Source organism: Homalodisca vitripennis, chromosome 4, assembly GCF_021130785.1.
Source record: "Homalodisca vitripennis isolate AUS2020 chromosome 4, UT_GWSS_2.1, whole genome shotgun sequence".
Taxonomy (NCBI): domain Eukaryota; kingdom Metazoa; phylum Arthropoda; class Insecta; order Hemiptera; family Cicadellidae; genus Homalodisca; species Homalodisca vitripennis.
In genome coordinates this window covers 70438830-70463537 of record NC_060210.1, presented here as the reverse complement: position 1 = coordinate 70463537, position 24708 = coordinate 70438830, and the positions used below count along the sequence as shown (strand labels likewise).

Sequence of the window (24708 nt, the reverse complement as noted above, 5' to 3'; positions counted from 1 at the left end):
CTCTGTGATGATACCCAAGGAAAATGTCTACTGAGTCTTCCTTATGGAAATGAGAGTGTAATCTTGAAGAACAGGAAACAGGGTCGCCTCTTGTCAAGATCCCATATTTCACCCACCATGAGGAGAGATAGTGGACACTACCTTGGTTATATCATCTTGGAAGAAGAGGAGGCTAGCTCCTTCCAGCCCTTTGCATTCAAAGTGGTTAGGGAGTATTACTCCCTCATACTTGGCCTACAAAACCTTTAGGAAGCCTAAGGAAACCCTACTCATCCTATAGTCAACCTCAGTAAGAAAGTACACTTATTGATTAACCTTTTACTCTAATAACTCAACATATGCGGTTAATGATGTGCTGCTACATACATTGAGTTTCCCCAGATGTAAGTGACACATCGGTTTTTGCTGTATCCAGTGAAGGTCCTACTAGCAGGTATAAACCAGCCAGAAGTGACCTCTCTTGAGATATGAGAGATGTTTACTTACAACATTGATGGTTATGATCAACCTCTTCTGAATAAGAACATATAAGATATAAAAAGTTGTTTCTTGGCCCAAAGCTGCTGCACAGTCTCGATAAGTACCGAGCAGTATGTGGAACATTCCTTATTATATCAAGAGAATCATATGTCAATCAATGACAATAAGAATTTGGGTAAGAAACCAAACATGTTCACTTGTAACAATGATCTATTGTATGATTAATAGGCTGGATAGAACAAAGAAAGCTACCATATTATGATGAACACACCTTTTTTATATTTGGTTGAGTTAAACGCCTACTTCCGGTAAAAGTGTGGTGATATCCATTAGAAAATTTGTCTTAGCCACAAAGCCAAATTCCCTTGTGCAGTGTTTTTAAGTTTTAATTTTCCATGTAACAATAGTTATTAATCTTAGAACGTCTTGCCTCTATTAATCTTAATAAATAATATACTTATATAATAAAAGTAATTCAATACTTACCTTTTTATTTCGATTATTAAAACCAGTAGTGAGGTTGCATGTGGTTAACCCTCCTGATGAAGCATGTTTTACTTTATTAAATGTCTCTGCTTAAAGCTAATTAGTTTGGGGTTGTATTAGACAGGTTTGTGGTGAACATTTGTGGTCAAGGATTTTATGGCAGCATTCATTTCGTGGTCAAGATTCATTGCTATCACCTACTCCATAGAACCAGATTTGTGTTTATACAGTTAAAGGGTTGTATTCTTATTAGAAACTTTATGATATAAAGAATGTGGAGTTAGTCAACGATTTGTCCCAGACAAAGTGGCATTATGTGACATTAGAGTATAATAAAAAAAGTATTATCATTCAGGGCTGATAAGATTTATTTATTGGTGTTTACCCCATGTATTTTGGTATACTATTAAGAACCCTTACCATCAAAATCAGTTTTCACGCATTTAGTGTCTTTTTGGAATCAAATTTTCAAATTTCCTCATTCATCCAGATGTGATTTTTTATAAACTCAAGACAATTTCTACATAAAACACTTTTAGCTGTCTGTCTATTACCATTTGTATTTCTCAAATCATACAATTAATTGTCTATATAGACCTTTACACTGTTTAGAAGCAAGATGACAATGTTCTCTGTCTTGCAATGTCCTGCATGTTTCTGTGAGATTATGTGTGAGCTAACTTTTAGGTAGATTATATAATATTGAAATTCTCATAGTAGCACTAAGACCTACAGAACATTTCTGTATAACGTTACTGAATATGACCTCTGGAGCCCAAAATCATCCCCCATTCAAAAGTGATATATATATATATATATATATATATATATATATATATACACATATATACATAGATCAAATTTGTATAAATTGCAATAGCTTAATTTAATTTTTCAATAAACATTGAATCACAAAAAGTACTCAGCGGCAAGTGAGAGATCCGGGTTTGAGTCCCAGTGGAGCTAGTACTTGTTGTGATTCAATGTTTATTGAAAAATTATATATATATATATACAGTATATATCTATGGTCTCCTCCTCGTTGACATTTTTAATGTTTTGTTAGCAAGGTTATTATCATAACTTATTAACGCTTACATGATTTAATAACGGTGTTGTGAATCGACAATACCAAATCAAACTTTTGTTGAACATTACTAACAATGTTGTTCGTATATTCATATTTACTAGCACTCAGGAACAAATCAATTGTGTGGCGTTGCACATCAAGGCTTGTTATCAAGCTACTCACTATCCTAAAAAAGCAGAAAAATTTGTAATTACAAGCATAATTTTAGTTTTTTAATGTTAGATCATCTTATCGCCTTGTTACACGGTTTTGTAGGGTATTTTTAGAAGCGTTCATTGAAGAGCAAGTCTACAAACCAAGATGATTAACTATCACAGTTTATGGCTTACTACTCAATAACATTGATGTTAGAACTGCTAAAATTAAACTTTAAAAACGATTTGCCAAATATTTATACAATTACATGTAATGGATCAAATATATCTTGAGTAAGAAAATAATGTACATAAGAATAAGGAAAAGAGAAATTCATCTGTAATGGAGTTAGCTTAATATAGTTTATTATTACATATGTTTGTACTAAAATAAACTAAATAAACTCTATTAAAAATGTACTATTTATTTTCAATAGTAACATGTTGTATTTATTTCCAAATTCAATTAAATAAAAATTCAAATTGCTTTGAAACAAAGATTAGTTCTGAAAAAAAAAACAGATTTTCACATAGAAGAGTCAAACTCTACTTATGATCTAGATTTTCTCTCTAATTAATTCTGACTTTCTGAGATTTATATATGATTACAAAGTTAGTTGTGAACATCAAGAATTTGAGAGTGTCTGGTCCAGGATCCACAATAACTGTCAAGGTATCTTGGGTTGACATACAAAGGTAGTGGAACTGCCCCTGTAGAAGTACAGCAAGAACTCTCGGTTTCACTGTCAAGTGCAGTTTCAAGGGTAGCACCTTCAACATTTTGACAAGACCCAAGACTATTATTATCAATTGATGTACTAGACAACTGAGTATCTTCATGGCTGCATCCGCATGACAATGTGGAACTATAAGGTTGACCAACATGAGTTCTATCATTGATGGCACATCCTTGATGTGAACGTTGGAGATTAAAATTAGAAAACTGTCGTGATGAGTAAGTTGAAAGCTGATTTAGCATAGGGTTTTCTTCATATGTACTTTCTTCTTCCTGTGGCTCTGTAGAAAGTCCGTTAATTTCAGCAGAATGTTCAACAGGAAAATTATTTGAATTATCAATTAATGATTGCTCGTTTGCAGAACTAGTTGGTTCAGACATTTCCTGATGACTGTCCAAATTGAACCCTTCTTCTTCCAAATCCCTTGTAGTTGCCAAGTTCTCAGTTGTAGGTTCAATAGAAGAAGTGGTATCCTTAACAGTAAACATAGCTTCTTTATGGATAGCTGAACCAGCATCATGTACGTATGGACTTTTGGCGAGTGAACTGATCTGCAGTGGTATTGTATTGTAGTCATTATAAGGGGCAATGGAAACTTGAGAAATATCTGGAGCGCAGATGATGTAAGGGACATGGAAGATGACACATTGTCGCCTTTCTTCTTCCCAATGACCAGCATGGCATATCTGCACAAAATTCAATAGTTGCATTAGGCCAGGGATAATCAGTAATATCAATAAATTAAACATGCAATCTTTACTTTTTTTTATAATAATTAAGCTTTACAAACGTTTTCCAAATATACCATAATAGCTGTAATTAATTAAAGACTGGAATGCATAATGTAAGAACTGGACCTCAAAGTACACACATATAAATTGTTTAGTATTTACTTTTGTAGTTAATGTGTAGAATTTAATTAATATAACTTTGTGCTTAAGTTCGTAAATAAGACATATGTTCTGTTATTCAATTATTTAAAGATTAGAATGTAAGGACACAAATATATTTAAAAATTAAACAGTGAATAAGATCACCAAGGTCAAGTTTAGCAAATATTGAGTACTTTAGAATTAATTCGTATTCTAATCAAATACACAGAATATTATCGCTGATGGTATGAAAAGATACAAACTATGTTTTAGTTATAAATAACATCAATAACAATTAATTATCTTTACAGTGCTTAAAAATCATATAAACGTTTATTCCAAAATGTTTTGAAGTATTTTTCCAAAGAAATATTAGCCAATATTGCCAAAATAAAATATTGTAGATATTTCTATAAGCTATAATGGAAATATACCATTTATATATATATATATATATATATATATATATATATATATATATATATATATATATATATATATATATTATGTAAGCACTAATATACTACAGTTATTCTGCTGGATAATTATATGAAGAGATTGCACTAATTTTGAGCTTTTGTTAAAAGAAGAGTATCCATAAGAGTAAGAAAGAATTTACATACAGGTAAAGGAACTTCTTTATATACCAATATCACTTTTATTGACTACAATAAACGTTTTTAAGGGGAGTTGGATGGCCTTTTGGTAAAAAATTATTGTATTTTTTTATTGATGTTTTATTATAGCTTAGTATCTCATGATTATTTTAAAACCAAATATGTGGAATTCCTTGCAGTGTAACTCGTTTTATAAGCGGTTTTTGTAAATGTTGCACCTTCAATTTAGAAACTCCAGGTGTAAGTAAACATAATAAGGCGTTGGCTAAAAAATAGCCCTATGACCATAAACAACATTTTCATCTTCCCAAGTAAATTATGGAACAAATAAAGCTAATATTCAGAGACTTGACAGAACCTAACCTTCTGAAAAAGTGCCTGCATGGGGGCACTCAGAATCCTAATGAATCACTGAATAGTGTAATGTGGTCGCGGATCCCCAAAACTACATTTGTGATGAAAACAACTTTAGAAATGGGAGTATTTGAGACAGTAGCATGCTACAACAAGGGATTTATTGTTAAATGCAAAATACTAAACAAATTAGGTATATCACCAGGCAACAATATAGTCAAGATGAGGAAAATGTTGGACCAAATTAGAATTTACAAAGCTGAAAAAGCTGTTGATGAAACTGAAAAGAAGTGCCGTAAAAAGCAAGTTTGGCAAAAATCCATCTAGAAGATTTATTTCAAGAAAAAGAAGACCCAGACAACCCTACATATGGAGCTGGGGTGTATTAAAGGGAAGATTAATATAATAGTCTGATGCGATATACTTTACGTAAAAGTTTTTTCCGCGATTCCTGAAAATTCGTTTTTTTTATAAAGGTACATTTTTCTCAGGAACGAAAAGAGATAACTCGGTAATTTTTGTTTTGTTTTAATTGTCATATTAGACTGTTCATTTTGAGTGTTTGATGTTGCTGAGTTGTTAACAGTTTATGACTTATACTTAACTAATTAATATAAAATGTTGAATTTTTTAACGATATTTAAAACAAATTATAACAATTTCAAAAAGTCAAATTCTTTGATAGTAAACACTCATAATGTAGTAAAATGTTGTCTCTTTCAAATAATCAAAAACTTGTGGAGCTATTTTAGTTCCTGAGAAAAATGTTCCTCAACTTATGCAAATTAACATGGGCAAGGTAGGGCCATCCGACTCCCTCAAAATATCATGTGGACAGACAGACAGATAGTAAGACGGACAAAAATTAAATTTTTCCAGCCTTAAGAGTAATAGGCATCGCTAACGCTCTAAAATATCAAGCTTTAGGTGAAATCATTACATCATCAAAATAGCCTAATATTGGCAATGCAATACTAAACTTGCATACATTGATGTTTTGATGACTAATATTCCATGTACAGAAGGACAAATACTAAACCACTATTTACAATATATTTGATTTTATACTGCTATGGATATAAAAAGTTAAAATCTTACAGTTTAATTTTTACAATTCCAGAACTGTGCTTTCGCAAAACGATGTATTGTACTACAGGGAGAATGAGAAATATATTATTAAGTTGTCAATTTGAAAGCAATTTATTTAAGTTATTCCAACTAAAAATGATGTTTTAAAGTAGCATTCGACCAGTATTCCTGATGAGAATTTCAATAAATTTAATTACAAAGTAAAAATGTTATTAATTACTGTAAAATCCAGAATCTCATAGAAGTTATACACTAACAAGATAGAAGTATGCCACACCACGTATCATATCAGGTTTCGCTAAGGCATGCAATTTGCAAGCAAAAATTCAAATATATAGCCTATCTCATTTTTGAAATGTTTTGCAGATAGGTAAGCAAACATACTCAAACGAATTAATGAACCCAAACAATTCAAATCTTGATTAAGACACTTTTTGTTGTCAAAGGCATTTTACTCCGTTGATGAGTTTACGATGGGCCGCTGGGATGAAAATTAGCATTTTATTATTATTATTTTATTTATCCTTTTCTGATATCCAAAACATGCAAAATACAATATATTGTTAGGTGCACATATTAGTATGTGGAATTGACTGTGCCTATGATAAGATAGGTTTTAGTTATAGATTTGTTTTTCTAATCAATATGTTGAAATGACGCTTGCAATGCAATTTTGTTAATTGTTTTACTGCAATAAAGAATTATTATTATTATTACTCATACAAAAAAGAGGTAGACACGAAAATGAGGCATCATAGAGCTCATTCTTGTAGAAATGCAAAATACAAAGTCTACATCTGAAATCTTATGTGATAATCCAATTTGGCATATACTTTACTAGAGAGGGTACTAATCGTATAATCCTTGCTTATGGATCTTTCTGACAAGGATCACTAATCAAGGCTGTGACGCAAGAGTGTGCTAAAATCAAATTTTGTCACCGACTTAACACTAACTTTCCACTCTATTATTTTTATTTTATTTGCTATTTACTTTTTATTTTTTTAATCGCAAAGTTATAATCAAATCTTAAAAAAATAAATAGGAACATCATTTACATCATAATGAATCATCACATCAAATCTTAAATACACAAAGCATAGTTTGATGTTTTCAAACTTTATGAAGTTTCCTTATTTCAGTTAAAACAGTTGACAGCTATTAAACAATTGCAATTAGTTTGTTTTTAAGTATAAACTAAGCAGTCCACTTCAACTCATTTATTGAACAAATTTATTAGTTTTAAAACGATGGCAACGTAGGTTTACATTACTAAAAATTTCAACTTTGTTTTTCAGTTCTAAATTACTAACTAGGATTCAAGACATTGTAAAATAATGACTACCTACTTTGATAAACAGAAGAAGTTTCCAAATTTGTAACTGTTCCAGAAACATGGAGAATACAGCAAAGCAAGTGCAGGTAGGTATCAACTGAAGTGTTTGCGAGTATTGCACGCGGTACCCTTGGGTTCTCTCATGCTCCTAGTACACGGCCCTGAGGTACCACTGTCAGCCTAGGTACTGCTCTTGTTATCAATTGGGATCATAGATAAGATGTTTTCTTAGATACATGGAAGTTCTATCAGTGTCTAGCTAGTAGTAGTTAAACGTAGTTGTAACTTACACACTGCTGCGTTCCAAATTATATGAATACTAAAAGATCCTGAAACACACAAGATAAATGTATAAATGAGGAGGTTATATGAAGGCATCAAGATCAACAAGGAATTGATAAAGGAAAAATACAAATGTGTATTGTTTGAAATTCATTACTTCATTCTCTGAGCTCAAACGGGTTTGGATTACAGACATCGAATGTGAAAGTTTTCAGTATCTTTAATTTTGAGACTACCAAGCGGACTATGTGTGGTTTGTTTTTATTATCGCGGTACTTCTATGTTGAAAAATATAACCAATTCTTCATCTGACATATATTGGTTTTATGATTAGCCGTTTAATAAGGAAGCACAGAATCAACGAAAGGTTTACCCAATCTAAAGTAGGCCTATTCAAGCTTTCCTCCGCCGGTAAACAATAAATACAGGGTCATCGAAAAATAATGCCTAGATTTTAAATAACTGTCATAAAAAAACTATTAAAGGTAATTTAAAGGTTGTAGTCTTAAAATGTGCGGAAAGAAATACATTTTTTTTCATACCTTGGTATGTTTCAATGTGAGCACCGTTCGTTGCCCTGCATATATCAAGTCTGTAGTCAACTTCCTGCCACGTGCGTCCAATCATATCTGGCGTAACAGTTAAGATTGCGGAAGAAATTCGCTCCCGAAGATGGTCCAAATCCCGAATCTTTTCTGCGTAAACTATATTTTTTATGTACCCCCAGAAAAAGAAATCCAAAGGGGTAAGATCAGGACTTCTAGGAGGCCATGAAATGGGGGCTGCTCTACCAATCCAACCGTTTGGGAAGCGTGCGTTTAGTGCAGCACGTACCTCGCGATGGTAGTGAGGTGGAGCCCCATCTTGCATAAAAATGATTCGCTGTCCAGTCTGTTGTTCGATATCGTCTAATTGGGGGAACACAAACAGTTCAAGCATGTCCAGGTAAACTAGGCCTGTAATGGTTTTTTCTACAAAAAAGAAAGGTCCAATAACTTTGTCATGAAATAATGCGCACCACACATTGAGTTTGGGAGAATCACGCACATACTCGTGGATTTCGTTTGGCTGTTGTGATCCCCATACACGGCAATTGTGACGATTTACACATCCATTTATGTGAAATGTAGCTACATCACTAAACAACACTCTCTGTAGAAAATTTGGATTATCATCAATTTCATTTAACATAAAACTTGCAAATTCAGTTCGTTTAGGGCGGTCGGTAGGTTTTATTTGCTGTTTTATCTGAATTTTATACGCATGAAGTCTTAGCCGTTTGTGCAGTACATTTTGTATTGTTGTTTTTGGAATGTTTAGTTGAAGACTTCGTCGAGCAATGGATTTTTTTGGGCTCCTAACACAAGATTGCCGGGTACGCTCAACATTCTCTTCTGATGTTCTTGGTCGGCCTGGTCTAGATTTTTTGCCGACGGTCCCTGTTTCCCTAAACTGGTTAAACCATCGAACGATAGCTTTGTTATCAGGTGCTGTTTGACCCGGATATGTTCTCCGAAAGAGCCGCTGTACACTGACAATTGACTTTGACTCCGCGTACCAAATCACACACTGTGCTTTTTGTTGCACGGTCAACATCGTACTGAGCGGCGGCGCGTCTGTGGCCGGCTGACCTTGACGATTGGGCAGCTTGTCTGCGCATCACAAAGACAGGGAAACACAATCAGACGAACTAAAAACAAAACTTGCGTTCACCAGTTATCGTCCAGTGAAAGAATTACTCATTTAACATGAAAGGTTTTGATGTTATAATTTTATTAAATCTAGGCATTATTTTTCGATGACACTGTACATAGGTACGTGTTCAACCTTACTGTTAAAGACTATAGACAGGTCCAAAATCATATCATCGTCTGTCTGTCTTTGTGGCAACTCTTGATAGAAAGGTCCTGGGGACTTGAAAGTTGCACATAGGTTCCTATTTTTGGACACTTCGGTAAAAATTTTCGTTACATTGTGTTGGATCCTTCAATACTCCGTCGTATAGGTTTATTAGCCAAGCGCTTTTAGTTTATAGTTAAGTAGTTTACATAATATAGGCCTACTATATACATTTTTACACCAACCACACATCACTTTAGGCGATGATTTGAACCATACAAAAGTAAAAAATTGATTGATTGAAAGAAAATGTTTCCCTATAAACACCTTTTAATTTACAAAATGGTTACGTTTAGAAACTTAAACGAATAGTTTGTCATCAATTGAATAAAAACATTGGTTTACGAGAAACTGTTTAAATTTATTAAAAGAGAAATGGTGTACAAGTTTAATATTTGTGAACATGTAAGTGCTAACAAGCCTCCACTTTTATTACTTTAATGTACTTTTAAGTATTCAATTATAATTCAATGGAACAATATATTTTTGAGTTGCGGATGATTATCTGAACAGACTGTTAATCTGTATTTAAATCATCGAGTACATAAAATATTAAAATACCTCGTTCTAGGCCTCCTCATACACCATGGATACAGTTTTGTTACCTTTATACATACCTATTTTTAAATTTTCTATTTCAGGTAACATCAGGGTAGCAAATTTATGTCAATTAAATAGGTTTATAAGTTAGCAGGGGCGACGAGATTGTGTGCCCTTCTGGTAGGTATATTTTACAACTGGTACTATAATATTTTGCCTTTGTTCTGTGGAACGATAACATTGTATTATTTTGTAAATTAACTTTGTTCTGATCATTCGAAAACAGCCTGAGCCAGAATTTCCATTAATCATCCTGAAGTTAGTTGAAAGATTGCATTACGTAAAACATTTGAGAGTAAAAAACATCAAAGTTTTACATTTTCATATATAAAGTTTTACAATCAGCTGTTGTGACAAAAGTAAAAAGAGTATTTTAAGTTTTCTGTTGATCATATATATATATATATATATATATATATATATATATATATATATATATATATTATAGTGAAATGTATATTTTTGGCAACTAATTCCTAATTTTTACTACTTAAATACAATATCTGACTAACCTAATTTTACTGTTTTATTTACATGTTTACATGTAAAAAACTGAATTATTGGACAAATCTATTTATATGGAGATTGCCTGACTGACAGAGACTGATTCATCAACGCCCACCAACACCATGCAATATAGGGACATGCACTTTTGTACCTAGGTTTAACTTCTATCCTAGATGCTCATTAAGGAAAGATGTTTGTCTCTAGCTGCAGGGGTCTGCCTTCAAATTTTCGATAATTCTTATAAGAAATGAATTACAGAAAACACATGTTATTAGTTGAAAATACATGTCAACATGTAATCAACTGTTCCATTTAAACATGGTAGTCAACACTATCGTATGTTTAATTAATTTAATAACAGTATCTATTTCTTTACATTATTTATAGTCTCGAATGTGTATTATAGAGTAGTTTAAAAGTAACAATACATATTATTTCAATCCTTTCTTTAATTGCTGTCCAGCACAGAGGCCATTCAGACAATAAGATTGGGCGTTTTAGTACAAAAGTATGTTTTACTGTATATTTTAGCAAATAATAAGTATGCAGTCTTGATTAGTAGTGTAATGCAGATATCAAAGACAAAATAACTGTTATTGCTTCTAATATCTACGCGTGTGTATGTTTTCTTAAACGGAACAATTGACCAAACCAAGCTATGGCATCAGAAATTTCTTAGGCTGGAATTGGAAGTAAATTACTCCTATAATAGACATAAGTAGATGCTTTATGATCGAAGTAGGCTTCTTAGACCTATGTATGTCTATATATTACCATGACCGGGAAAAAGGCTACTCAACTATGGCACCTGAAATGCCTTAGACAGGAGTAGCCTAAATTATAATAGTTATAAGTAGACCTAAGTGTTTACCTCACTCTGTTTTTTCAATACTAAAATCGTATCTTTCAAACCGTTCTTTTCAAATAAAATACCATGATGTTCTTACTCAGCTGCATTCAATAGAATCCGGAGTTCCTCAAGGAAGTGTACTTGGTCCATTTTTATACTCACTATATACCGCTGACCTCCCAGAAAATGAACATTTTCAAATTGCAACTTTCGCAGATGATACTACGATTTTGTCAGTCCATAAAGATTGTGTTCGAGCATCTCATTACTTACAACAGAGCTTAGATAATTGCTAATTGGTTTAAGACATGGAGAATCAAAATTAACGAAAATAAATCAGCTCACATAACGTTTACGTAAATCAAAATTCTTGTCCTCCAGTTACATTGAATAACGTTCATTTACCCCGAGTAAATGAAGTAAATTATCTGGGCATGCGCTTAGACAGAAGGCTTACATGGAAATCCCACATTTGGACAAAGAGACAACAGCTAAATTGAAAAACAAAATGAATTGGATACTCGGATCTAATTCAAAACTTAGTTTGAAGAACAAGACACTATTGTATAAAACTATCCTAAAACCTGTATGGACATATGGTGTGCAGTTATGGGGCACAGCAAGCAACTCAAATCTGGAGATACAGTACTACAACGGTATCAATCAAAATTGTTAAGAAAAATTGCAAAAGCGCTATGGTATGTATCCAATAAAACGCTACATCAAGATTCGAACATCCCAACAGTCAAAGAAGAAATGACCAAATTCAGTCGCATTTATCTTTCAAGATTAGAAGATCATCCAAACCACCTTGCGGTAAATGTACTTGATAATTCTAAAAATGTGTACGGACTCCACCGGACTCCCATCCTGGATCTACCTTTTAGGTTCTTGAATTAATTATGTTAGAGTTAACAGTGGTTAACATCTAACTCAATTTTAATTGTCAATGTTGTTTCTGTATATAATATTTACTTGTTGTTCTTCTCAAATTGAACAGATTGTAAAACGACAGTGCTATTATGATGAACACTGAAATAATAATCATACGTACCTAATTTGCCTACTTCCGTTTCAAAATTATTTATTCCACCATAGGTGTGTTACGGTAACCGAAATCTAAGGACTCCGACTTTAGGATTCCTCCTCTTTGACCTAAAATATTTCAATTGGTGTACCGGAGAAAAATTCGAGTTATTCCACAAGTATTTATAGAAACAGGTACTACACTCTCCGATTTCAGGGATCCAGAACACTGATCTTTAAATTTAATTCTAAAATGGGTCATTAGATTAGAATATTCCATCTTAGGAGTGTTTAGAATGTCGCTTAAAATAAATATGACCCATGGTGTATACCTGTTTGGTGTGTATATATATTATATATCACTAAAGTATTTTTAATGTAGGTACTATTAGTGGAATACAGTATTCAATTTTGTCATTATCGTGAAGATTGTTTGGGTTTGGAGGAAGTTTGTAGTGCATGAGGCCGAATTATAAAATGTTTTATTTATCGGTTGTGGAACCTATCTTTGTATCCTACCATTTGGATATAAAGATTATCATTTAATCCAGTTTACCCATTACGTAGTCACAAGACAACCTGTCCTATTGTATCCATAAACACCGCGGTTTGTATAACAATATTCTTATTGTGAACCCAACAATACGTTAGTTCTCTGTATACATTCCAGCACAAGAGTGTGTCACGACCAGAGTTTCTAGGTCAAGTAGGTCACATGTCAGAGCAGATCGTCACTTTGTGTACTGTACGGCGAGAACACACCACTGTATAAGCAAACAGTAAATACAGAACTCACTGGCTCTGGACTACTTTCAGATTGACAAGTAGGCAAATATTTAGAATTCTCAACATGTACGAGTTATCTATTATTTACTGAACCTTTACAAAATCTATACAATACTAATGAATCGCTAAATGGCTGGCCAAGCGCTAACATTTGAAAAGATTCCCGAAATATCTTTTATTCAAGAAAATATTTCTAATATTCATGTAACATTATCATAATGTAACTGCCACTAAACAGATGTCGGTACATTGAACTGAAGTTCACCAAAGACACTAAAACAATATTTGTTATATTTAAATTAAAAATAATTAAGTGTACAGTGCTTTATCAGTAATTTATTGCAGATAGCTAAGACACAGTTACTATCTGACTTTTACTAAAAATTGCACTAGTGAGGAATTTAAACCATTAAATGATGGATTAGAAATCCTATTTAGACTTTTTATAAAATCCATCTTAATAAAAAAAAGCTGAAAATGTTTTGACATAAGATCCCAGCCAGATTTCTTGGCAACATTGTAGTATGACGTATTTACAGCTGTTAAGGACAAAACTGAGGAATGAAGCAACCAGCCATTTTTTCAGGATACAGTCCAAAATCAACAAGATTTATATCACGCAAAACCTACTATGAGATTATTTTTAAATAGTCCATGCTGTGTGAATTTTCCACACTTCCTTTCATATCTGAAATAGATTACAAAGTAGGACAAAGTATTTGAAAGTATATTACAAGAGCAGGAAGTAAATGCTTTTTGATCGAGGTTGGTTTTCCGAAACCTACATTGCATATGTATACTCGTATATGTTCATGATCACAGCAACAAACTCAACTGTAGCGTAAAAAATATAATTTATTCCAAAGAGATATAAGAGATAAGAGATATATGCCCAAAACCAGTTTCAATTTTACCTAAACTCTGATCCCCTTAACCCTGAGCAATGAAGTAATGTATATGTACATTAATGTAATAATGAAATAATTATGTACATGATATATGCCTCATAGGTTTTCATAATACTACACCATAATAGTTTTCACTTAGAAGGCTACGATTTCAATTTTGTAAACTGTGTGCGAAGCCGCGTGTTACTAAATATATAAAAGAATATTTTAAATGTTTGCAAGTTAAAATGTGTTTAATCTTTTAACATCTTCACTGCTGGTCTGTACTAGGTGACACCGAACAGGGTCTAAGCTGTTGCGGTCAACGTGTTAAACTAATGTACAATTCATATACAATACATATTGTCCAGTAAAAATAACACGCATGACCAAATTATCATATTATTATTTTATTTTTTAAGTGAATGACAAGAAATATGAAAGAATACGAAGCAAAGAGAAATGTATAAGATATTTAAATTGAAGACACAGGCCAGTTTCTTTTATAAAGAACCCATCCTACAATTAATTTTCTTAAGGCAGAATAGCTTTATGTTTCGCCCTAAACCATGAAATAAATTCAAAGTTGATTTGTGTGTGTTGTTCATCAGGTTACAAAGCATATTTTATTTTAATTTCAGATTCCATTAGGCACTTCATTGGTAAATACTGTAGAAGTATATTAGAGGTGATGTGTGTCATTTTTGTTCAAATATGTTTCTGTATCAAGTTTAGTCTGAAACTATAAAAAACTTCGACATACGGCATTTATTGTGTTCACAATCTTCCAACACTCCCAAGCCACGAACGCGTATATACATTTTATTAATTCGAATAAACAACAAAAACGATTTGTTTGGTACATTCGATAAATAAATTGTTAAAAGCTCATGACGGTATCACTATATTTTAGATAAAAATAAATGTCCGATTTTGTTTTGCTTAAGTAGTAAAGCCTCTTTCGTTAGTTATTTAATAATAATACTAAGTATTCATGTAACTTAGGATTGAGGATTAGGTGAGCGTAAGAGAGTATTTGTTTATCAGTAACCATGATGGCAGAAAGAACACATTAGGATTTTTTAAAATTCTCTTGTAAGCCTCAGCTCTTAGACTATGCTGGCTTGTTTTTGGTCACTGTGGCTATTATTCCTCTCATGATTGGATCTCCCCGGGATTTGAACCCGTGATCTTTCAGTTAGAGAGCTGTGACTAAACACATTAGAATATATTTGTAAACAAACCGAGTACAACAATATGAGATTTTAACATGTTGTATTAAAACATGTAGCCCAACTATCCCAATACATACGTACATCATCTTTTATTGACTTAATGTGTCGACTTGTGTTATTTAAACACTATATGAAACCCAGACTAGTGGACAAAAATTATATCATAATCATGTCTAGGTATTTCGAAATAAATTTCATCTGTAGACTTTAAATTTTGCATGAAACTTTTATACATATACAATAATGAGTTCTATGATGGTGCATGTCCAACCATGGAATTTGGCTGAGCGCCATTGAAGCCTATGTTAGGCTGACACAATATCTCTTTTGTCTACTGGGGGATGTAAAATGTGCTTTCTGCATGATTTCATGTCTGAATATCTGTCTTTAGGACATCTTAAGATAGAAATGCCCTATACACTTGAAATGTCGCATGTAACCTCAGCGAACTTGTATAAAGTAATTCAACTTATAAAAAAACCAGTACCGGTACTGCCCTGTCACGACTACATACTTTGGGTACTATATTCAATCAATAAACTAATAGACTTAATTGCATGATTCGGTGTTCTTTCATCCGTGACTTTATTTATTACAACTACTCCTCTATGTTTGCCAAGTTCGTATTGAAGCCTTTTATTTAAGAGGTGAAATTCAAGTCTTTTCCAACTATTATGAAAGTGCTAAGTATAAAAGTATGTTGTACTATAAACACGTTTCTTATAACATTTGACAAAATATCAAAACGGGTGTACATAACAAAATCACAGATTTCGTACATTCTTAAGAAGTAACTCAGCCGTATTACGTATTGTGCTCCAGTCATATGTAGGCCTATCACTGAAGTTTTAGATGTTTAAATATAACTAAGCAGATAAACTAACATTATTATGTTGTTTAGTAGTAACTCAGCTGTATTACATACATTTATCCACAGTCTACCATTTACATGTACATTTATAATGTGCAATGAGTAAGACAATAATACCCTTGATTAAAATCCAATTGGGTTTCAGCCGCTTAGGCTGTGGTTTCCTAGACGCGTAATAGATGCGCTGCGGCTTGTACCTCGGTCAGAAACGCAGCCGCCGCGCCGTCCAGTGGTTTCCTCGACTGCGTAGAATACATAATGTTGTGCGTAACATGACTTCACGTAAAAAGAAATAGCTGGCGGCTGCACTAATGCTATACAGTAATTTAGATCATGACATGGATATTGTGGCATTACAAACTTCAAAAAACGTAAACAGTGCAGTGAGATGTTCGAAAGAAGAGACAGTGATGGTGCTTACAGTTTATTAGTGAGTAAAAATTTAATAGACAATGAAATTAAGTTTATTCAAATCAATTGGAATAAAAAGGCCCAAGAGTTCTGGGATCGTTGGCAGTTTCCAAACTGTGTAGCAAGTATCAATGGGAAACATGTCCGAATTTTATCTCCTGACAAGTCTGGAAGTCTTTTTCATAATTTTAAAGGATTTTTCTCAATCGTTCTATTTACTATGGTTGATGCTAACTGCAAATTTCTCCTCATTGATGTTGGATCCAATGGAAAGGAAGGAGATGCAGGAATCTTGGAAAAGTCAGTAATGGGATCTAAGGTGTTCAAATTTCCCTCCACCTATAAATTTGCCAGCATCAGACATCAAGCTTCCTCATGTTATTGTCGGTGATGAAGCATTCAGGCTGGATAAACATGTGATGAAACATTTCATCCAGAAACAAGCTGTGGCAGACTCCTCTAAGAGGAACTACAATTACGCCCTGTGAGAGCCCGAAGAGTAACGGAAAGTGCATTTGGAATCATGTGTGTTGTGTTTAGAATCTTCTTTGCCCCAATTAATGAAACCTGAGACAGTAGATTTGGTGATATTTGTGTGTTGTTGCCTCCACAACATGTTAAGGAACGAGTTCATTGCTAACCCCCAAACTCCTACAAATGTCGTTGTGGATGAGGTCCCAACCAAGAACATGATACAATTGGCTGGAACCAGCGGATTTACCAAATCTGAAGGTTTTTAAGTGAGGTGTATGTTCATGGAGTATTTCAACAGTATGTATTACAAAAAACATTTCCCGGCGACATTTCCCTCCTATTCTAATTTTGATATTGCACAAGACATGTCTGTTACGCAGCGTATCTCAGAGTTGACTGCTCTGAAAGCAGTAAGCCAAATACGCATCCATTGATGCGCGCGTACTTGATACGTTGCCTGGGAAACCGCTTATACGAAACCCCATAAGACAAGTGTGCTGCGTCTTAGATACGCATAGGCCTACGTAGTGCATCTATTACGCGTCTAGGAAACCACAGCCTTAGCGCAGCGTCTGGAATCTGAAACTGTTCTCTGAAATCTGACTTTACTCCTGAAATCTGAAGCCCTCGTCCCTCTGAAGAGATAAAAATAGATGTGTAACAGCATTGATTTAAAAATAGGTAATTAGGCTCAGTACTTTATTGTGCTATTACTCTGAAGTCCAATAGACATTTAAGGTGACACATAGTTCGTATCTCTCCCATATGTTGAATTGGCCGTTTGTAGGACCTGTAAAAATTCACTTATCGACCTGAAAGTTTTACATCATACTTAAAAATAGTGTGAACCAGTTTTTTCTCAGTATTAATAAAGATTTTATAAAATATAAAATAAGGCAAAAATGTTTGCCGTTACAATTTTTAAATAAAATACCGTAATCATATATTTCTTATATACAGGTTTAAATTGGGTATTTTCACTTCAAAATATTTAATTTTTTAATGCCCATATCAATATAGTACGCAAAAAGATTCACTTAAATCGGTTCATAGATGTAGTTGAAATGCATACCAAATTGATAAAACTGATCTTTTCCGGAAAATAGAAAAAAAATATTGAACTCCAGTTGCAGTACTTGTTAAACTTTGGCCAGCAGTTGAATCAATGCGACTGTTCAATTTAGCTCCATTTCACCTTCCTCTCAGTGCAGCGTCAGAAATCTGACATTATCACAAACACATTATCTCGAATCTGGAGTCCTCGGTGACAAAGACTTTTTACCGTTAGCCTAATGTTCTCATTGCACTCAAGTTCTATTTGTTGAGTGAACGACGCGACGATGTTTTAGACACAAGCCCAAAGCACACCAGAGCAACCGAATTTTCTACACACAAGTTGAGAAGGGTTGATTCATAGTTTAACCTAAAAAACTTAACAAATTTGGTAAATAAATACATTAACACCTCTAAATTATGATGGCCTATTGTTGACGTTCTTGAATGGTCTTAAACATACAAAAGTTAAATACTTTTTATGTTTATCGTTTTTGTTAGGATATAGCTTAACTATTGTTTTCTCTTGACCTTCCAAATAAAATGTATTGCTCATTTTTAAATTATAAACTTCTTCTTCGTTGCTCCTGCAGGCCTGTGGCTCTGGCAAGCTCATCTCTGTGGAGGAGACGTGACGACTGAGTCGTGGTGTCAAGGGCCGGGACCTTTCTGCTGACGTAGCAACCGCTTCAATGCCAAGGTGCCTTGCTATGTTGTGACTGTCAGCAAAATTGAGCTACACCACTCGTCCTCTCTCCGTGAGACCCGACTCTAAAATACGGCCTAAGGTCGCTACGTGTCCTGACTATAAGACAACAACGATCCCCTCTATAGTATACCAACAGACCATGGCCCGCCTCCTGGTGGTCACACTGGTCACTGCAGCACTCAGGTCTCAGGTGGGTTACACAGGTAATTTAATTTACGTCTTCATAGAGTCCCTATGTTAAACTTACTAGAGTTTCAATCTGGATTTTTGACCGAATTATCACAATTGATACTAATAAAATAAATAAATCAAATTATAAGGTTTCAAGTGAAATGCTCTTTATAATCTTTTTTTTAAAGGAGAGGCCGATCCCCTTTTAAGCTTTATTCTGTCCGTCCTCATGGGACACTGGCCTGTGAGGCTCTTATGAAACAGAATAAGGGGGAGAGTCGATACAGTACAAGGTTGATGGTACTGATAAAAAGTGCAACGGTCACAGACAGGATTTGAACCTGCGCTTATCTCTAACTCAGACCCAAAGTCCAACGACTTAGACCGCTCGGCCATCGGCACTCGGGTTTTTTATATACTTATATGATTGTATATATATAATGTATACTTACAAAATCTTTAGGACGTTAATACGCGTACAAAATAGAAGAGTATATTCATATATAATAAAGAATATCGTTTTATACATTTGGTGATTTATTGATACTCCTTACTATTATTTTAATTGACCTGTGTTTTATTACACGTTGCACTGTATTCCTCTCTACACAAATCGTGTTACACGGATTAAATTTCTTCTCTATATACTACTGTGAGAAATGTAAATTTGCTATTTCCTTCTCCTAGTCATCATAAAATCTTTCGATCAAATGTTTGTATGTGTCTCAATGTTTTCAACGAAGTAGGTTTCCAGCTCCTAAAATATTTCTGTAAAATTGACTGTACTTCTTATAGATAAAATTTTAAAGAAATTCATATTAAATAATGTTACATTATTTGCTATACTGACGTATTCGTCAAGTACAGAAGATAGGTCATAGATTCGTATAATTTGAATCTTTGTGCATGACATGTTATTTTAATGTTGAATGATACTTATTTCATTAAATAAATGAGTGAACTTGATTGTTCGCTTCAGTGTTCGCTTATGTGACAGGAAAATTCGAATGCTTTAAAATTATTAAAAAAAAAAATAAATAAATAAAAACATAAAAATATAATGTGATGTTTCTATCACGTGGTTGTAAAATCATAAAATTTGTTTAAACTTACAGGAAAGTATTCTAGATAATTTCTGTTTAACATTTTGATAATACTTGATTTTATACATAAAGTAATGTTTTAAATGAAACATTAATGTTTTTATTTATTTTTAACCATCTTAAATTCTATTCCATATGTAAATATGAAATATATATATATATATATATATATATATATATATATATATATATATATCTACAATGAATAGAATAATGATGCCTAAAGCGAAGGAGCTAACCACATTAAGACAAAAGTTCTTAATTACTTGTCGATAAACTGTTCTAATGATATATTGAGACAATGCCTAGAATATGGTAGTGTAACGTCAAAATTAATCCATTCATTTTTTATGTTTAAGCTAGGTAATAGCTGTTATTTACTTTATAAAGAAAATTAAAGAGTAGGAAGTGTTGAAACATGAAATGAGCCTTAATGTGGAAAAAGAACCCACCAACCCTAGGCATATATGGCGTTTGTTGGTTAATAGTTTTGCATAACTAAGAACTTTATTTGAGGTTATATTTGTAAAAGGTAGAAACGGTTGTAAAGGGTCTGAGATTTCTCCAATGCTCCCTTTCTGAGGATGATAAATAGAATATATGTAATTTAATCGAAAGGTAAGAGAGGCGTTAAATTGTAGCTTAACTCTATTTATTCTGTGTATATTGTAACTAGCCGTTTCGTTTTGTCTTGTTCTCTTCAAGATTGTACTCATGTTATGTTATTAAAAAATACTTTTATACAAGATTACAACTTTATTAGTGATCGAAGTCAACTGGAACAAATATTTTGAAGGCACATAATGGGTCGTTTGTAGAATAAACTATACATTGTAATATTTTTATTCTGATCATATTTGGAGTAAATAAAAAAATTAATGTAATTACATTCAAATTTTTTTTACATAAATTACATTTTATGTAGATATACTTACATTTTATATAAATTTCAAAGGAACGTTTTGATTTGGATTGGAATTTTAAGCAACATAAAATGAAATAGTTTAAAGAATGCTTTGTAATTATTTAAGGATCACTTTAATGTCGAGACTAATGAAAGATCTTAATAAAAATGCCTAGAATATAGTAGTATAACTTCAAAATGTGTGTATTTATCAAAATTAATCGAAACTGATCTTGCACAAATGTGAATCAAGAAAATGAGCCTAAATGAGTAAAAATATTATGTACCATAAAACGAAGTCCAATATTATTAATTCCAGTGTTTTAACAGAAAATTTGGAAAACAAACTCGAAAGATGTTCTATATTCACCTTAATGCTCACATTGATATTTTATCACCCATTAACAATAAGCTTTCCTTCTCAACAGGTTACATCAGGTTACCAGTACATCTCCCCATGTTCCTGCAACGACAACCTCCTGTCTCCGGTCGAGCCTTCAAGGACTACATACACAACTCCCCAAATATGCTTGTGTGAATCTGACTATCCTCTATCGATTCATACAAATAAATATTTGAGATCGACTGAATCTACGACAGAAACGATTCCATCTTCTAGCGTCGGAGTTCTGCAACAGACAATTCCGACAATATCACAAACCGCCCTCCCTCATCATGCACCTTCCCCTTCAATCACTCCTGTCATCGATAAAAAGTTTAAATCAAAATACACATCACACATAATGACAATCCCGAAGAAATATTCTTCCTCGTCCTCTACTGTCCCTACTCCGAATTCCTACACTCCTTCTAAGACACCAACACTGCCTAGTTTACCGACAACTTCAAACAATGATTTTGTGACGCCACTTCCTTCTTCTCCTACACCTTCGAAACCACTTTATTATAAACAAAAAGTGTCTCTTACTGCATCATGTCCTGCTACAGTTTTCTACTCGGCTACCACACCGTACAGTGACTCTCATGCTGTTAAATATTACGTTGTTCCCACACCTTCCTCGAGTCCTGCGATATCAACAAGTAAGTCCTCTGAAATTCTTTCTTCATCCGCAATGGCGAGAAACAATCCTCTAGCAACATGTACTTCCGATACGTTATATTCTGTTATACCAAAAGCTCCCCCGGTTGCAGTGTATTCTTCAGCTTCTAATTCTATTTACTCTCCACCGTCCACAGTCAGCGCTTACTCTTTTTATGCACCCACCACAAACATGAATAATGCTGTTTTAAATTTAACTACTGACTTAAGCAATCCTCCAATAATTTCTACAGGGCCTTCTTATCAGTTTTCTTCAGGGCCGATTGATAATACCAATTCCTTACTATCAGCAAATGCTGATTCCACGTCCTCACTAAATACAGTAATACATTCCCAACCTCTCAACTCAATTCCTCCTTACTCAATTCCTACGATTGTCGATGAACAAATGGAACAAAAGTTACCATCACCTGTCAGTATTGCCGATTTTACACCTACAGTCAATATCGAGCCAAACCATGCAATACCATCAATTTTACAGCCAAAGGCTTCTACAAACGATTCAAATTCTAGTAATTCCGGCTCAATTAGCTATGTTTTATCAGATTCATCGAACAGTCCAATGGTGTCGTATAATTTTACAACAATCGATCCAAGTATGGTTACTTTAGAATCTCAAACTCTTACTCCTACTGTTGAACATGTACATATTCCTCCACCAAGCTTTCCTTCTACTAATACATCTGCATCTTCCAATATCCCCGACAAAACGTTTCCTTCGAGCCCAACCTCCTTCTTCACCCCGGGTTCGCTTGACACATTACCACATAATGCTTTATCCACCAGTAGTTCTATTTCGAAATTATCACAGGACGTTCCAAATGCTCAGCTTTCTTCTTTACAACTCCCCACAACCTCGTCTTTCGCATTCACCCCAAACCTCATCCATACATCTACTCCAAGATTGAATTCTCCTCCTGCAGTAAACGTTCCACCTTCTTCGAGTGCATCGGAATCTTCCACAACATTACTTCCTAACCAGGATCTAGCTTCTCCGGAGACCACAATAGCAACGTCAGTAAATCCAAAGGCTGCTACGTTTACTTCGATTGCTTCATTGCTAGGATCTTCCAAACTGAAAGAAGTTCTGCCATCTTCAAGCTTGGAAGCTGAGAACAAAGACTGTTCCGTGCCCCTCCCACCAGTTCTGGTCTAACAGCTAGTCTAGTTTGACATCGTACTCAAGGAGAACGTCTTTTTTAATCTTTTGTACCAATAAATATTTATTGTTTGTATAAGAGTTTCAATGTAATTGATAATGATAGAGTGAGAGGTCTATGGTAAGTCTCTCAAGATTAATACTGGTTGATAACCCATGACTTATAGTTGGATAATGGATAATGTATGGGTAATGTATCTACACTGACACATACCATACAGAGGGATAACCAGTAATTGTGTGAACGAGTTTAAGTATCAAGACACTAAAACTGATAATCTGGATATACCAGACTCAGTATTGTTCATATGGATCATAGACATATGACTATCTAGATTAGTCTTATCGGGTCGTTCACAACCGCATCAGAGATGTGGATGACAGTGTTGTCTTGCAAGTGCCAACAAATTCTTGCCAACTACAATTATTTGGGGACAAGTCTGTGTTAGTTTTTAACACCAGTCTACTTTTTTAAACATTTTACGGAAAGTGCATAAACCTTCTTTATGTACAGTATGAAGACGTACAGAAGAGCGAAGTTTATAGATAGATCTACCTATTATTATTATTATTATTAGTTAGCCTAATAATCTAATTTAATCCGTTTGTTATCTATATTTTATTATAAACACGCACAATTTTCAGTTGGAGTATTCAGTTTAATATGGAACAGTAACTCGTGATTGACATTATTGGAAGAATAATATCTCATACCACACAGTGTATGAGACTATAACTTAAGTATACCACACAGTGTATGAGACTATAACTTAAGTATACCACACAGTGTATGAGACTATAACTTAAGTATACTTCTTACTTTATTTGTGAGTTCTTCAACACTCGAAATTATTCAATCAAAATTGAAAAACAGAGACTCGCGATTGATATTATTGGAAGAATAATATCTCATACCACACAGTGTATGAGACTATAACTTAAGTATACCACACAGTGTATGAGACTATAACTTAAGTATACTTCTTACTTTATTTGTGAGTTCTTCAACACTCGAAATTATTCAATCAAAATTGAAAAACAGAGACTCGCGATTGATATTATTGGAAGAATAATATCTCATACCACACAGTGTATGAGACTATAACTTAAGTATACCACACAGTGTATGAGACTATAACTTAAGTATACTTCTTACTTTATTTGTGAGTTCTTCAACACTCGAAATTATTCAATCAAAATTGAAAAACAGAGACTCGCGATTGATATTATTGGAAGAATAATATCTCATACCACACAGTGTATGAGACTATAACTTAAGTATACTTCTTACTTTATTTGTGAGTTCTTCAACACTCGAAATTATTCAATCAAAATTGAAAAACAGAGACTCTCTTTTAATAAAGACAATTTTTGCTCATAGTCAAAGATCCGAAAGCCATTCTGCGTTAGGCTTGCTTTATTTGAGCTCACACCATACTTTCCCATTAATTTATACAGATGAAATCCTTCTCGACAAAATATCAAACAGTAAGAAGCTAGCTTTGATAGACCTGGGCTTATGATGG

At 33.6% G+C, this 24708-nt stretch overlaps 2 protein-coding genes across 3 annotated transcripts; one reads left to right on the top strand and one right to left on the bottom strand.

Annotated features, from left to right (window-relative positions):
* Positions 1-2613: 2613 nt before the first annotated feature.
* LOC124361453 lies at positions 2614-7462 on the bottom strand. The gene is made up of 2 exons (XM_046815504.1): positions 7209-7462; positions 2614-3613 (listed from the first exon to the last, which is right to left on the bottom strand). The coding sequence occupies exons 1-2, from the start codon at positions 7254-7256 to the stop codon at positions 2804-2806; spliced, it is 858 nt and encodes a 285-aa protein (XP_046671460.1). The 5' UTR covers positions 7257-7462; the 3' UTR covers positions 2614-2803.
* An 11385-nt stretch (positions 7463-18847) lies between these two features.
* On the top strand, positions 18848-23258 carry LOC124361451 (mucin-2-like). 2 transcript variants are annotated; one of them, XM_046815502.1, is made up of 2 exons: positions 18848-18975; positions 21392-23258. In XM_046815502.1, exons 1-2 carry the CDS (start codon positions 18925-18927, stop codon positions 23177-23179), a joined length of 1839 nt encoding a protein of 612 aa, XP_046671458.1. In that variant the 5' UTR covers positions 18848-18924; the 3' UTR covers positions 23180-23258. The 2 variants fall into 2 exon arrangements, with proteins under 2 accessions (XP_046671458.1, XP_046671459.1); XM_046815503.1 differs by having other exon boundaries at positions 18878-18988; positions 21392-21507.
* The last annotated feature ends 1450 nt before the right edge of the window (positions 23259-24708 follow it).